The 17,337-nt window shown below is 40.7% G+C and overlaps 1 protein-coding gene across 2 annotated transcripts; it reads right to left on the bottom strand.

Annotated features, from left to right (window-relative positions):
- Positions 1–2,013: 2,013 nt before the first annotated feature.
- LOC139686698 (uncharacterized) lies at positions 2,014–16,178 on the bottom strand. 2 transcript variants are annotated; one of them, XR_011700535.1, is made up of 5 exons: positions 15,912–16,178; positions 12,494–12,671; positions 9,247–9,440; positions 8,591–8,696; positions 2,398–2,498 (listed from the first exon to the last, which is right to left on the bottom strand). XR_011700535.1 is itself a non-coding variant. In XM_071583735.1 (4 exons), exons 1-4 carry the CDS (start codon positions 16,170–16,172, stop codon positions 2,337–2,339), a joined length of 795 nt encoding a protein of 264 aa, XP_071439836.1. In that variant the 5' UTR covers positions 16,173–16,178; the 3' UTR covers positions 2,014–2,336. The 2 variants fall into 2 exon arrangements, 1 of the variants encoding a protein (XP_071439836.1); XM_071583735.1 differs by lacking the exon at positions 8,591–8,696 and having other exon boundaries at positions 2,014–2,498.
- Positions 16,179–17,337: the final 1,159 nt, after the last annotated feature.

Here is a 17,337-nt window from a genome sequence, read left to right on the forward strand (position 1 = left end):
AAGCCGTGGTGAAGCATGGGATATGCCGTATACAAATACATACTGACTGAAAGCAATAGTTTCAAACACTCGCTTTTGAGTGAAGAGTCCTCTTTGTCTGCCAGCATGGTGGGCACCCTCATGCCCACACGGACTGAGAACTTAAACTCCATTTTGCCCAAACATGACCGCCCCGTGAAAGCGATCACCAAGTGGTTGAGAACACATCCCGATGCCATTGTTGGAAGCTGATGAAAGAACTCATCCCCAAGAATCACCATTAAAATAAAAGATCATGTACACAGGGTATATCAATACATTTATACGCATTTTGACTATATACATTTTTTCACTAGAATGTATAGTACAATTACGAATGTTTTTTGTTTCATACCTCAATCAGATAAAAACAAACTGCTTCAGCAAATAAGATATTTGTGGTTGGAAATTTATAGGAGGAAAAAGTTAAGATCAGTCCCTTATCAATATTGACATTTCAGTTCTTTGAAACGCAAAACGAAAAGAACCAGATACATGCTTAAAAGAGGGTTTCTGAAGACTTGTAATCTTTACAACTTGAGCGAGGCAGAATTAAATCCAAGAATAAATTTTGCAAGCCAACGACTTCACACTGGATTTCTCACGGAAATACAAAACATAAATTATTACATGAAATAAATTTGGACATATCAGTGTAATACAGCAAATGTCATCACTCCATCAATTACATACACAATGACATCGACAGCCAATGTAACCATGCGTCTAAACTGTTTACTATAAACATTTCCATTTTCTCCAAAGGATGTTTGAACCACCATTCTCATGCTTGAATTCACTTGATTTTTTAATGGCCACAAAATATGGAATGCTGAGCATTAAAAAAATTAAGGAACCAAATATTTTTTTAAGGAATTATAGAAGGAACAAGTTCCTGTGAAAAAATTTCCAGCACTTTCATATCCGTCTCTCTCTCTCTCTGTTTTCATTCGTAAGGAAGACCTGCTGCTGCTTCTCAAACATTAAAAAAATATAGCAGATCACACTCATTGGTCCAGGTCGAATCCCAATATGAACTATTCATAATTTAAATATGCAATGACTCACTGTAACTTTTTTTGGGATGAAGACAACAAAGCACTCGCAGAGCATTTTGGAGAGGGAGGGGAGGGGGGCGGCAGCACGGGAGGGGAAGAGTGGTGAGATGAAGTACCATCATCGCTGAACAAAGACTGAGATGAGGATCAACCTCCCCCTCTCAACTAAACTAGAAGACTTTCAACGGCCAATTAAGTTACGCAGCTCAGAACTATGTCCGTTTTCAATTACAAATGCCTCTCTCATCAGTCAACAATCGAATAATCAATCAAATGCAAAATTTTGACTAAGTGCAACATCACGGGGAGGCCCCTCATAAATCGCAGGCACTATCTAAAGGCATGTACAGATTCATTCCATTTATCTGAAAATAGTTGCGGACTGTATTTTGGGTCTCTCGAGAGTTCGCGAGGAAACGTGAAAGGGAGGAGGCATCTCCTCTCTGCCTGCCTCCGGTACGCTGTCCAACAATGCAATTGGTAGGTGGTGCATCCCTCCTCTCAATGTGACACCCCCATCCATCAAACAGCAGTCATCATCTGAAGGGACGCAAGCGGCATCCAAGGGCGGAGGGGAGGAACGGCTTCAGTCGAGGGCCCTCCGGCAGCCACCGCCACGGCACCCAAGCATTCAAGAGGACTGATGTCACATGGCCTCTCACCTCTTCACAAACTGCAAACATGTGCATGGCACACATGCCCCGCCCTCCTTACCGATACAACAGACACACACACACACACTCACACTCTCAAGCATAGATATGCAACAGAACTCCTCGAGTCCACAGATCACATGGAGTATTCAGGGACGATCAGCTCACAGGGCCACATCCACTTCCATCAACTACCAAACCACCAATTCAGTCCACACCTTGTCTTAAGCAAACACTGAACCTGCAATTACGGAGCTGGTATTTGGAAAATTTAATCAAAATGACAAGTGAAAAACGTCAACAACAAGGATTTCCAGCCTCTAGGGCACTGAACACAAATGACGATGCTTGCTTCAGCTACCTCAAATGAACTCTTGATCCACTTGCGTCCCTGATTCTGCATCTGTGTCCTCGGGGATAGCAACAAGATTCTCAATCCCCTCTCTCTCTCTCTGCCCTAATCCATTGGGGAAACCACTCCTAATTGCAATAAATACAAACACATATGTTTACAGACACATACATGTATCCATATTCACAGAGGCCACTTGAAAGAAGAAGCCAAGGCCACGAGGTCTGCTCCCCTCGGGGTGAGGTGAGAACTCTATCAGCAGTCACCCGGCGATGGGCCCTCCTTGGGAGGAAGCTCCATTTCCCCTCCCTCCTCAAGGGAGTCCCGTTCCATTGCCTCATCGTCATTGGCGGGAGTGGTCGGCTTCTCCTCCTTCACGTCACCCTCGCTATACGACGAGAGGGCATCAACATACACCTGAAACCAGAAATATGCATTTCACACACGTTCACCACAACATCCATTACCTCCTCATGAAAGCGATGCCTCTGCTAAAGGCTTTCACTTCTGCTTTGGTCGACGTGGAGGAGAATTGATTCACTTGAGGCTTCAGTACAAACTCCGTTTGAAAAAAATGGGGGGGGTTTAAAATTTAAAAACATAAGATGCATTGGCATGAGTGTGGAAATCTAGATTCCTTTCAAATTCATTTGCCTTTATGGAATGAAAAATACAGCTTTGTTAATTCCACTTAAGATTTCAATGTTATGATCCGGGTTTCAATACATGGTATCATCATCAGGTCACCATCTTCCTTTGATCAGAATAATTCCCCCTATACACAAATGCATTCAATTTTTAATATATTACATGAAACTGCTCGAGAAAAACATGACGTTGGTCTTTTGATTCAAGGGCAATTAAGATTGCCCTTTAGGTGAAGTGCTTGGCAAGGCGAGTGGTAGAGATGTATACATCATTCATTTCAACCAGAAGAATTCAAGCAAAAATAGTAACTACATACTCGCTACAAAATTGACACACGATACTGCTCAATGATGAACTCAACCAAACACTCATCGGCTTTACTATTTTTAAGGAAATTGAGTTGATTATGAACAGAAGGTTAACCTGGCCAACAAGAATACACATGGAAGATTTTGGATACTTAAGGATTTTCATGCAGCCAATATGACATAGTCACTGGGTTTAGCCTCCAAATATTTAACTCCAGCAATGGTAACTCGGATGACCTAATTACATTGACGGGTTTTGTCTATTAACCATTCAGATTCAGCCATTTCAAATTTCTAGAGCAACAATTACACACCGTCATTGTTTGATTTAGTCTAATGCTTGCGGATGCTGGCGACTAGTAAGATTATGGTCTTAAATATATATATATGAGGTCAGCACAAAAAGTTCCTGAACCTTTTGAATAGCACGCCTCTATTTGGTTATATTTTGTTCCTCTTGGAAGCAATGTTTCCATGGAAACTTCCTGAATAACCTCTTTCAACCACTTTGTTGATTAGTTACGGCCGTTTATGCGAGGGAGTGCGGCAAAAAGTTTGATCTGTGGAAATGAGCTCTTCAAAGGAGCAGCATTTTTCGGTGAAATTCAGCGTGAAATTGTGCAAATCACCGAGTTGTTTTAGTAGGCTTATGAAGAGGATGCTATGAAACAAACCGCCCATTACGAGTGGTTTGTCCAATCCAAAAAGGGGCGGCAGTCAGTGGAAGACGACATGCATTCCAGAAGACCATCATTTTCGACTGATGACCCCCCACATTGAGAAAGCAAACAATCTTGTTCATACAAATAGACATTTCAAGGGACTTGCAGAGCGGTGTAGCACCTCGACTGGTTCGTGCTATGAACACTTGACTGAAAAACTGAGACTGTATCAAGTTGACACCAAATCCGTGCCTCACCCGATGGCCAGAAACAACATCGTGTTGAAGTGTGTCAGGAACTGCTTCATCGAGCTGAGAAGGATGAAACGTTCTTGCCCTGGGGCATGAAAGGTGATGAGTCACGGGTTTATGGATATGACAGTGAAACAAGAGTGCAATCTCTAATACGCATTGGTGAAACATCTCCCTGCCCCAGGAAAAGAATAAGTTCATTTGAATGTCGAGGTGATGTCGACTGTTTCTTCAATGAAAAGGGGGTTGAGCGCCATGAATACCTAAAGGCTAGACAGTCAACGTTGGAAGACCACCCGGGGGGTTATTAAACGCCCGAGAGAAAGAGAGAATCATGCAAGATCAGCCTGAACTTCTCTGATGAGTAATGGGTGGTTTTATCACCACGACCATGTTCCAGCTCATTCATCTCTCGGAACTCATGAGTTTTTCGCCAAAAACAAAACCACTGTGCTTCCCCACCCACCCTACTCACCACAAATGGCCCAATGTTATAAGTTCCTATTCCCAAATCTCAAAACCCCGAAACAGATTAGCCACTATTCCAGAGATTGAGAACAGTTTGAAGGAGCAGCTCCTGTGAGTATTTCGGAAGAAGCGTCCCAGTACTGTTTCAAAAAGTGGAAACATCACAGGGATAAGTGTATATTTGGGGAGGGAACTGCTTTGAAGAGGACCCTAAAGAATTAATGGCTACTAAAGTATTTTCTGTAATTAATAAAGTTCGGGAACTTTTTGAGCGTACCTCATATTCCTCATCAAATGTTTTGTCCCTCACAATGATTTGATTAATTTTTATGAAACTATCCGGTCACCAGCATTGTGGGATAACCACATCTATCATGCATTTTTTAAGGAACACATTCGTTTAGAAATCTTCCATTTCAACTGATTTCTCCAAATTTTCAAGCTTATTCAAAGCATTAGGAAAGATTCTTTGTTCTTGCCTAGATTCACAGTCAGATCTACAGCCACATGCGTCGACTGAAAGATGAGAGTCTAATTTAGCTGCACTATACACCCAGATGGCATGCAAGCGTACTGGGAGTGCTACATTCATCATTCGGCACTCACATCCAAACACATCGCACACCTTTAAATAGTTCCAAGTCATGGAGAATGTTCAGGGAACACTCACAAAACATGCAAAAAAATTGACCCATAAGTTTCCTGGGCAGCTGCAGATACTTTTCATGAATTTCCTCCCCAAGTAATCACGGAACTGTCCACACTGTTACATGGCCCCCAGTATTATGCCTTTTAAATATTATGCCCTGAGTATTAACAAAACATATTCCCTTTTCTTTGGAGGATGGGACTTGTGAATTTCCTCACATTGGTAGAATGCTTTCCCTTGTTTAACCATATCAGTGGCTGAGAGAAAACTTTAGTGACTAATTGCTGATGAATTTTACTGTCGTTGGGCGATTGGGGGTCAACATGGGAAGACCCATAAGTACCCGGCCTGACCTAGAGATGGTGGTAGTTGTTCGAAAAACATGACTGCATTAGAAAGTATGCAATCTATGAAGCATAAGTTTCAAGTTTGAAAACGCTACATTGTTTAGTATTTGTTTGGCAGCCATCAATAGTGCACGTTTTCAGTGAATTTGTGAAAATTGGTCATTGTTCTGTCACACAATACTTTTATTTGAAAGGCCCCCACCCAACCAATATAAAAGCTGAACTGTATTCTACTCTGGGTGAGTCTGCTCCTTCGTTTACAACAGTAAAATATTCCGTAGCGGAGTTTAAACGAGGCCATACGAACTGTCAAAACAAGCATCGCATAGGTCGACCAAATAAGGTGACAACTCTATGAGCAGTGAAGAAAATCCACAAAGTGATACTGGATGATCATTGACTGAAAGTGCACGAGCCAGCAGACATTGTCATTGCCACTTCAAGAAGTGCAGTACATTGCACGCTATCTGAAATATTGGACGTGAGAAAGCTGTGTGCGAGGTGGGTGCCGCATTTGCTCACAATCGAGCAAAACCAGTGTCCTGAAGATGTTTCAATTGAGGGCTTACTAGCAAAGTTCACAGCAACAAAGCAGAAATATCACGCACTTTCATAACCATGGATCCATTACTTCACACTCGAGACAAAAGAACAATCATAACAATGGATTCAAAAGGGAGAACCGGCTTTAAAGAAGGCGAAGACTGTTTCATCTGCAGGCAAGATCATGGCGTTGGTTTTCTGGGATACGCATGGGATAATTTTCATTGACTATCCTGAAAAAGGAAATAACTATCAATGGCGAGTAATATGCAAACTCATTGCAATGCTTGAGCAAGGAAATCAAGCAAAAGCAGCCGCAATTGGCTGAGAAGAAAGTGCTGTTTCATCAACAGAATTCATCAGCTCACAAATCCGTCAGTGCAACGGCCAAAATTCATGCATTTAAGTTTGAATTGCTACTACATGCACCCTATTTGCCAGATTTAGTTCCCTCGGATTATTTTCTGTTCACAAACTTGAAAATAATGGCTCTGTTGTCAAAGATTTTCCAACCGTGAAGAGGTGATGTCGGCAGTTAATGGCATGTTGTTGTCGGTGTTGTCGGCATGTTAATGGTTGAGGAGCAAGACAGTTCCTATTATAAAAAGGGTATCTAACTTATTCAACATCGCTGGGAAAAGTGTACAGAGCTGAAAGGAGATTATGTTGAAAAATAAATACTTTGTTTTTCAAAATTTGTGTGTTTTCTTTATTGGGTCTGGTACTTTTGGGATGACCCTCGCATCATTATCCCTACAATTTTGAGCAAATGTTGACTGTTGGTATCAGTCCATTTTGGTTGCCTGGATATTGGTGCATTTCAGGCCCACGAGCAATAGAACTCTGCTTCACAAGCACCTCGCATAGGGAGCACAATTTGCATTGTGGGCAAACATCATTGGCCCTCAAAGTGACTCCTCCTTTAACGAACGAGTGACTCGTACCATAACGAGGGAAGAGAAGAGGGCGATTCCCAGAATAATTGTACACCTGCAGTTTGCATTTGGCACTCATTTCACCAGCATATGAGTGTCGCTAGTGATCACACATTTTCCAACTTGTGTACACACCTATTATTTGTGCTTTTTCTGTTAAGTTTAATAATATTGTAATCATATTTTTTTAAATGTCCCTGAAGAAAAGACTGCAGGAGGAGGCACCCATAAAAGATTAGAGAGAACAGTGGAAATGAAAAGTGAAATCACTGAAAGGCAAGAACGAGGGCGTTTAGCGTGGTTGACATTGCACGCACATGCAGTCAGTGAACAGCAGTGATGGCTGCCAAACAAATACCAAACAATTTGGCATCTTCAGACTTGAAACACATACTCAATAGAATGCACACTTTCTAATACAGCGGTATTTTTGAAACAATTACGGCCACCTCTTAAGTCAGACCGGGTACTCATGGGACCACCCTCGTACAATTGGGTAAATGAGTTTAAACATGGCCGTACATTTGCAAATGATGAACATTCTTCAGGACATCCAGTGGAAATGACTTCCTCCAAGATGATTGGCAAAATCCATGGAATGGTTTTGAGTGATCAATGAATTTAAGTTTGCGAAACAGTCGATGCCTCAGGCATATCACATGGTACAGTGCTTTCAATTTTGCACAAAAAATTAGCTGTGCGAAAAATCTCGGCAAGTCAGCTCAGTGGAGAATAAACGCAATTGTATGGTCGCTTTGGAGGCTGGTTTGGCACTTTTCTTTGCTATTCTGAAGAGTTTCTGAATCGACACATAGATGTGGACGAAACATGGATCGAAGCTAGAATGTCACGATCGAACATGAAGGTGGTGGTGATAGTTTTCTTCGATTGGGAAGGGATTGTTCACAATGGGCAGCACTACCATAGAGGTTATGAGAGGTTAAGATGCACCATGTTGCCAAAGAGACCCTAAATGTGGAATAACAAGTCTTGGTGCTTTCATCACGACAATGCACCGGTGAACACAATGATTGAATGCTACCCAGTTTTAGGCCAAAAACAGCACCCCAGTCATCCCCCAGCCATTATACTCTCCAGATCGTGCCTCAGTGGACTTTTCCCTATTTCCACAGTTGAAATCCATCTTGAAAGGATGCAGATTTGAAACTATTGAAGATATGGCTTGTACGTTATCAAAATCGTTAGGCAGAATTAAGGCTATCCCGAAAGAAGCTTTCCAGGTAGCATTTGAAAGCTGGAAAAAATGCTGGAAGCATTGAGTGTTGGCAGCCAAGGGGAGCCAATTTTGAAGGTGATAAGCTTGATTTTAGGGTAACTAATAGAATCACGTATTTATTCAAAGTGTCTCATCTTTTGTGGAACAAGCCTTGTATCTTGAGGGTTCAATACTTTCTCTTACCCAACACGGTTTCAGGAAGGGGATGTCCATGTTTTCTGCAATGTAACAAGTTCCAAATAAATGTGGAAGAAATTCTTCTCCAAAGTAACACACAAGTAATCACCAAATTCCTTGAGATCGATCACACGTAAGCAGCTACGCATTCAAGCAAAAACAAACTATTTACAAATAAAAGAAAAAGAAAGATACAGCAGAGCAATCATGAACACACGAGAAAGAAGATCATAAGAAAACACAAAACACACAAGACAATCATGCCAATGCACTGCTGGACTTACATTAATAACACATCCTGTCCCGAGCCACCTCTGGTCTATACTTCATTTAAAGAACAGAGACACTGCTTAATGTATTATGAGAGGGGGAAGCCTTCGGTCAGGGAGGCTGCCATTTGCACGCAAACAAGACAAAAGAGAAGGGTCAGACAATTACAATGAGAAGATTTATTTCAGGAGTTGGCATGACTCCTTCGCACACAGGCCAAGAGGTGATGCAGGGGGATCTTTTTTCAGAGTGGCTGCACAATCTGGAGTTTCACATTGCTTACTTTCACAATTTTCCAGGTCTGGAGGAGTTCTTGATCACAAATCAAAATTACAAAATTAGGAGTGACAAGACATGTTTCCCATAAAGCAAACCACCCTCCTCCTCCCCATATCCTTTGCATTTTCCCGTGTCTTCATGACAACAGTGGAGTTTTGGAGGAAAAATCAAGTTAAAGGAATGATAACATCAGCTATAATATTTCCTCATTAAGATTCAGAGATGACAACAAAGAGCTGGCAGCTTAAAATATTTCCAGATTACTTTGAAACGAACGACTTCCAGGATTTCCACGACCATTTAAAGACCCCCAACTTCATATCTTAGTTTCCCAGTTCTGCAGCGACCCTGCTTTAGAGCATCCACCTCTCCCTCTCTCGTGGGTACTCACGTCGCCACTGGGGTCATCGGCCACCTCCTCGCCCGACTTGCCCCTGGCTGTCCTCGCACTGGCTTCCACGTCGTCGCTGTCGGAGGCAAGGTAAGCATTGGTGGGAGGGGAGGAAGGATCGTCAGGACCACCTCCCTCTCCTGACGCTGCCGCCACCACCACATCTGCCCCCAAATCCAAGCCCCGCACCACACCTGCCGACAAAACCTCGTTTGCTCACTCCTCCCTTGCCCGCACATGCGTGGTGATGGCCATTGCTCAACGGCAAGGCGACTCCAGCAGGCAATGGGCACACACAGCCCAACACGCAAATACACAAACATAAAGGCTGTTGGATACATCACATTCATCATGCTACATCCAATTAATCAAAGCTCCCTTATTTGTGAGAAAAGAGTTAGCCAGGACACACCTCACTCAGTACTTACAATCACTAAGGCTTTACGAACCCTGACTTTGTGACAATGTGGTACTATATCAAGCAGTGCACATTTGAAGTATAAGTAACTGCATATGTTCTGGCCTAAATTATGACTACATGACTAAAATCAGAGGTTGAAAATTAAATCAGGGACCAGAAAAATAAGTTATGTGCACATGCTTGCAAATACTGGATGTTGAAACATTAACCATCCTGTATTTTGGTCACCATCAAGTTACCATCATCAGGATCATTATAAACAACCAGTTGCCATGACAGAAGACATATATTCTCATGAAAACCATGTTTCGAAAAAATCCAGCGTCAAATAAGTGAAGGATTCAACTCCATGGTTTAACATTCAACACTGATCTGAATGTTATTACTGCGGATGGTCAGTCCTACTTATACATATATACATACATACATATATATATATTTATATATATATATATATATACATATATATACACATATACATATATACATATATATATAAATATACATATATATATAAATATACATATATATATATGTGTATATATGTATGTATATATATATATATATATATATATATATATATATATATATATATATATATATATATATGTATGTATGTATAAGTAGGACTGACCATCCGCAGTAATAACATTCAGATCAGTGTTGAATGTTAAACCATGGAGTTGAATCCTTCACTTATTTGACGCTGGATTATACATATATATACATATATATATATATATATATATATATATATATAATATATATATATATATATATGTATATGTATATATACATACATACATACATACATACATACATATACATATATATATAAGTAGGACTGACCATCTGCGGTAATAACATTCAGATCAGATTATATATATTGTGCCCATGTGTGTATCTATACAAGGTTTGTATAAAAAGCATCAGCAACAAATTTTTGTCCTAAAGTGTGCATGAAATGCTGAATTCAGACTGTCAGTTTGGTGTGCGCATGATCGCAGATTGTATGGACATTGATAAGATGACAGTGAACACCATGATCAATGTAACTTTGGCTATACGAAAGATCTGTACTGAACTTGTCGCGAGAGTCTTTGGACGGATGACCCCGAGCAGAGTTGGGTGTCTACCAGCAAAGACCTTCCGCAACTGCATCATGACAATTCCCCAACCCACCTTACAGTCCCGACTTGGCTCCAGCAGACTGCTTCCTATTCCCAAAATTGGAATCCTCCCTTGAAGGACACCACCATGGGACCCTAAGAGCCATTAAAGAAGCTTGCACGTATACCCTTCTGTTCTGCCTACCAGGGAGCCTTAGAGTCGGGGGAAAAACTGCTGGAAAAAGTGTATCGATGCTCAAGGGATATACTCTGAAGGGTTCCGAGGATATGCAGCAATATCTGAAATAAATCTATTTCTCTAAAAATGTTCCCAATGCCTTTTATACAAACCATGCATTTGACCATATAGATCACAACATACTCTACTCCGAATTAATGAGTATTAGTATTGATGGCATTGCTTTATTGTGGATCAGATCTTACCTCTCAAATTATATGCAAATGGGTCAGATAAATCTGCAAAAAAGCTCAATTAGAGCAATGGTGAATGCTCCCATTAGAACACCGGGAACCTCATTACTTCCCTCCATACTAGTATCTCTGTTGCAACAACAGTTTCACAAACATTGAGGCAGCTTCTTCGGGTCAGAAGGTCTCCTGAGCTGAAGCCAACTCAAATGTCTGTGAATTATTCATTGCAAAAGATAGACCAAGGGAGAGGACATCTCCAAGAGACCTCCTGCATTATTACCATCATTCTCAGCATAAGCCCTTGCCCAAAAACAATCAAAATATTTATTCTGGTGCATTTAACAACAAATGCTGAAGCTATTTCAAAAGTACGTATCATTGAACATATGCTTAATTAAAGCAAGACCTAGAGCTTTCAATGTGGGGGCATCAAAATAAATCCTCCCCATGAATTCCCCATTAATGAGACTATATAGAATGTATACCACTTAAAAATTGCATCAGCCTCCCTAAGCCATAGGCCCAGAAGAAGGTCCAGACAATGTCCTCAAGGTAGATGCCATAAGCCCAAATGCTGCCTTCAAAGATTCATTCAAACTATTAGATTCGTGTTGTCAGGAAATGGGGGGTACATTCACAAGCTGATCAACAAAAGCACCAATCAAACTTCAAAATTGAGGGACAAGCATCTTAAGACAAGAATCAACAGCTTAGTTTGCTGGCTGTTTAATGAAGAGACTGAGAGAAAAGTTCAAGTGAGAACAAATTGTTTTGGAAGCATTTCCCCACTGCCAATTTAAAATATATATTTGCACAATGCTTCACTAATGTGCTAATCCTAACCACTTGAAAAGTATTCCGCAAGTTACGAATATTGCATTTAGTTCATCTGTTGCTCGAAAATTTGAAAATATTTGTCCTTCATTCTTACCAGTACTTTGAGTCAAAAAAAAATTCAATGATCCCTAAAATTATAATTACATATAACCTTTAATATAGACCTTATTACCAGCCCGCAAAATGCAAATGAGTTTTTAAAATGACGAACAGAAGGGTTTAACTTGCAGCAACAAATGTTGCTCATATTTAGTATCATTTTTCAAGCCTTTAAATTGATGAGCCATGAATCCTAGTTTGACACCATCACTTCTGTTCCTACAAGGCTACAAGTAAATTTACAACTCTCTGCCTCGCACATGGAGACAGCTTTCAAAAGTCCTTGACTATTGCTTTGAGAAAAGTAGGGTCAAGCGGGAGTGGGCAACGAGAGCAGGCGAGGTCGCACCTGACTCATCACAGTCCTCTTCCCCAGTTGCCTTGGCTTCCTCGTCCCGGGCTCCCGACTGGGGGTCCTGCCACTGCATCCGCTGGTCATTTTGGTTCCTCGCATGAATCAGCTCCCTCGAACGCTGAAGCTCCTTGCGCAGCCTCTCGCGCTCCTCCTCCCTCTCCTTCACGTGTTTCTGTCCAAAACAAGAGCAACAAATGAGCAATTCCCTCGCCCTTCACTCGCGAGCAGCACAAAACAAAATTAAAGGACCAAAGACCACCACCCTCAGCTGGAAACAACAGCACTCCATCTTCGAACGGAGTTAACTATTGAATACCATTCAACAAAAGATATAAATTAGCAGAGACAATCAAAAAATTATCAGTGACTTTCAGAAATTACCTTTAGAGTCATTGTCATAAAATAATTGATAATTTAAGCAAGGCATGCCAACTCCTGATTGGACCCCTTGGCAGCGGCTACATTGTCAGGCATCCCCTAAAAACCCAACTAGTAGAGGACATTTCAAAGCAGACTGATGATTTTCTGAAAGAACTATGAAACTTGAGCTGATTAAGGAATCCTGTTTCAACAAGAAGAGAAATTACTTTTAATTAGAAATGTGCCACTTCCACTTTACTCCCACTTGTCCCTAGGAAACTGGTGAGAAGTGTAGTGAATGAGCAAAAGAATACCACCTACCACTGAATATTATTAGCACAAATGAGAGCACACCCAGTCAATCTGGAGGTGATCCCAGTGTGGATACCGATAAGCAGTCAGAGGGAGGAATAAGTAAATAGTGTACAAGGGTAGTCTGAAAAGTTTCCCACCTAATGAAAAAATAAGATATTTTTTTCAAATTTATTTTTGCTTTTCATCATAGTTAACTTTTCCAGCAATGCTCTAGGTTTTTTAACCCTTCCAATGGGTAGTTGATTTCTTTCTCTGCAAAATAGGCAATTCTGCATGAGATAACTTCCTCATCCGATGAATATCTACGTCCTCTAAATAAAACTTAAAGGTTAGGAATCCGGAAGAAGTCACCGGGGGCCAGAACTGGTGAATATGGCTAGTGGTCAACCAATTCAAAGTCTAAACTTGTGAATGGTAGCCATGGTGATCACTGAAGTGTGAGCAGGTGCGTTGTCCTGATGGAAATGCACTTTCTTCTTCTACAATTGCGGTCATTCTTTTGCAATTTCTGCCTTTAGCTGGTCAAGTAATGATGTGTGCAATGCCCTCCCATTTTTGTTTTACCTTTACGATGATAATCCATAGACACCATTTGGAACTCAGCATTGCCCCATCGTAAACTTTTGGCTACAATCAGCACTAGCACACCAAAGTGCAAATGCCTATTCTTCACTGATTTTTTCTCCAGGAACCATGGATTCACTTAGTAAAGCTTGTGCATTTTCTTTAAAATGTATTTCCGATAATCCAAGTATGGGATTACACCACATCGCAATTATTTTCAATGACATTCAGAGAAACTTGTAAACTAAACATACATTAAGTACAAAACTGCTCCTTCTAATTACCCCTTATTAAACCACCCATAGTCCACAGTTGGATTCCATCACGATTAAATAGGAGTCCAAATTTGCGGGTTCTGCATTAGCAAGGGTTTACTGTAATTGTATTAAGACATTTTACCACCTATATGAGGAGGCTTTCTCATTTTATGTACACAAATATGCCAACAATCTTCCGATGACATCCAATGGACATAATTATAAAACAAGAAACAGGCATAAGCAAAATACATCACATTCTTCTTTGCATTAAACCCAAAACTAAGGGAAAAGCATGAACATCCCATAGTTAAATTATCTACCAGTTTCTGCTTATACATTTAACATACAAAACCAAAATGTATTATTGGCTAGAAAACCAAGCTTTTATCTTTGTTTTCTGCTTTCAATAATTTTGACTATCTCGAATGTGACCACCTCATATTAAAAAAGGATTTGTTTATGTTTTGGCCAGTATCCATTAAATGGATTCCAGTCTTTTAAAACAAGAAACTGTGGTAGTAGTATTAAAATAGAGATTGAGAATATTTTTCCAAGAATGGGTAAGCACCACCCAATTAATGTATATAATGCAGGCTATGCTGATAACCATATTTTCTAATCCTAATTGAAATTTCCATGAAACACTTTATTTTCCTCATTTAAATACTTAAGAACCAAGTTATTACCATGGAACTTGAACCATTCCACAAATAAAGGATTTATTTTGTTTACCATTCATAACATCTTACATATTTATGTTTTCTCCCTTTACAATTTAGCCACCATGAAAACCCATCTTTGTTGCTGGCTCATTCTCTTTATTGGAAGGAATGCCAAATCCCTTTTGCCTCAGAAAAAAAAGAAATCTAATTAAAAATGTGCACTTGTGCAGAATGATGTCCAAGTGAACTTGTATTTGGAACTACAAGGGCTGTCCAGAAAGTAACATCTGTTATGCTATAACAAACACACTGGAAGAGCGGCAGAAAATTTTTCATTTTCACCTCAAAATACTTATCTCTACTATTTTACACGTATTCAACAAATAGATTCAAACATTCGCCAGATATCTGAATTATTTTCAAAATCCTTGATCATTAAAATTCCGTGCCGCCTGAGATCGCAGCCAACCGATGATGCCATCTCGTCAAGACAAGCACAAAGCACGTAGTAGCCTAACTTTTCAGTCATGTTTCCATGCAACACAGTCATGAAAACCAGTACAAAACTTTCCAAAGATTTCAGATATCATGAAACGCTGGTTTTCATGAACCTTTCGTCAATTTTCAGGAGCAGTTTATTGTTCACCAGAGACGGGTGGTCACCCCTGTCATCATCATGGGCATTTATATTCACTCTTAAATGAATGAAAGCACTGATGCACAACCCTTGTCTCCCATCACGTTTGGTCCATACAGGGCACAAATTTCCCAATGATGAATGTCAGCAGTTTTGAAGTTTTTTTTATCTGTAAAAACCTTATCACTGAACAAACTTCACATTAGGTGGGATTTCCAATTGTAGCGTTCATTTTGACTTGCTGCTGTAGGCAAACAACAGACAGTGCGACCTTTCGACGGCTGCAGCTCAAGGCGTACTGACCTACTGTGCACGTCTAAACAGCGATCATTCAGCCACCCCTCTAATTCTCATGCTGCATGAAAATAGAGGTTACTTTCTGAACAGTCCTCATATTAAACATCAATTTGCACAGGCACAAAAATTAAAAAACTTTATTTGCACAAGTGATGCAATCTATGACACATTAAATTGTCATGTAGCCCTAGTGTTGGTAATAAAAGGGAGCACCATACTTAGGAGGTAATGTCCCGGCCCTGCATAAGATACTCCCTCCGGCAACAGGCCCTCGAAAAGCCCTCATGTGCGTATCTTAATATGTTAACAATGCTTACCATCAAGAGAGAGAGGGTCGTGTTGAGGGCATTGGATATATTGAGGAGTGGCGGCACAGGCACTCCAGGCATTCGATGTGCCAATGTTCTCCGGCCCCCTATTCGTGGAGAGCAGCCAGCAGGCACTGCGGTGCTGTTGCCCCCTCCCAAGGCGGCAGCAGCAGCGCCACCACACGATGCTGACGGGAGGGTGCCTACCTCCGACCTCGCACTCACCGCCTCCTCCTCCGTCACCCTCAGGGTCTCGTTGATGGCCACCATGAGCTGGTCAGCTAATGGATTCAGGAGAGATTTACAATTCAATGACCACTCCCAACCTGCTAATCACTCATTTGCGTTGAAACTCTTCCCGATAACACAACTACCTCTATAATTAATGCAACCACTCTTTCCACTGTGATACCTCAAATTAACATTCATATCTTGAGGGATAACTTTCACCATAAATTACTGCAAATTATCACAGATATCCACAGCCGCTGCCTAAAGGATGGCCACTGGTGGTGGAATTTTATGGGTTTATGCAGGGAAAAGTGACCTGAACTGAAGACAACCTAAGCTGAATACAAAACAACCTAAAAATATGTTAATTGTTTTGTCATGGGAACATACTTCTTTCGTCTTCATGGATTGGACGAGCATTGAATCCGCAAAGACATGCACAGAGTGAACAATAAATGTTTTGCAGAAGGAAGGGGTGGACCTCATGATGTTGCATTGCAATGAAACCATGGTCGCAAAAAGTAAGATTTTCAGCGGATATTGCAAAGTCAGCCTACATTTTGAGCACTTCTCCACGGATTATTTTGTAACGTATGCATTTCAGTTCATTGAACCATCTTCAGGTGCAAGATCTCAAAAATCTAACCATCTTCAGTCTTGTAACTTAAGATGGTTTGATGAACTGAAACACATAGTATGTTACAAATAAATCTGTGGAAAAGCGCAAATTTGTTTTTCTCATAACGACAAACTTCCACTCCATCTCATCTGAATCTGTTGAATAAAGTTTCCATTCATTTACAGATAAAATTTTGTTGATGCTATCTGACAGCAGAGCATGACAAAGTTCAACAATTGAAACTACTTCATTCAAAACTCGTTTAACTGTAATAATGTCTTTTGCTTCGATTCCCAAAGGTTTAGCACCAAAAGAAAAATTTCATACACTTTACGTAGTAAAACACTATCTATTCTCATTCTTAAGCAAGATTTTTTGTACACATTCCCTTCAATTTCGGGTGATGTGGGAGTCTGTGGGTCGTGCATTCGACTACTGACTGGAGGACCAGGGTTCAATTCCCTAGGCCCCGTTTGGGCATCCCCAGCTTCACCCAAGCCGTGTGGTTTCATCCGATAGTCTACTACTCAAGGTAAGTTTTGGATGGACATGCATGTACATCCCTGCATTTCTTAGGCTCACCCA

The sequence above is a fragment of the Hetaerina americana genome, unplaced genomic scaffold, assembly GCF_022747635.1.
Source record: "Hetaerina americana unplaced genomic scaffold, ioHetAmer1.1.p SCAF_1481, whole genome shotgun sequence".
Taxonomy (NCBI): Eukaryota; Metazoa; Arthropoda; class Insecta; order Odonata; family Calopterygidae; genus Hetaerina; species Hetaerina americana.

Excerpts from the sequence above, each read along its gene's own strand:
- LOC139686698 (XM_071583735.1), bottom strand. The coding sequence starts at position 16,172 with ATGGTGGCCATCAACGAGACCCTGAGGGTGACGGAGGAGGAGGCGGTG. Across the intron at positions 9,441-12,493 it reads AGAGGACTGTGATGAGTCAG|GTGTGGTGCGGGGCTTGGAT; the intron begins GTGCGACCTCGC and ends TTTTGTCGGCAG. Across the intron at positions 2,499-9,246 it reads CCGATGACCCCAGTGGCGAC|GTGTATGTTGATGCCCTCTC; the intron begins GTGAGTACCCAC and ends TTCTGGTTTCAG.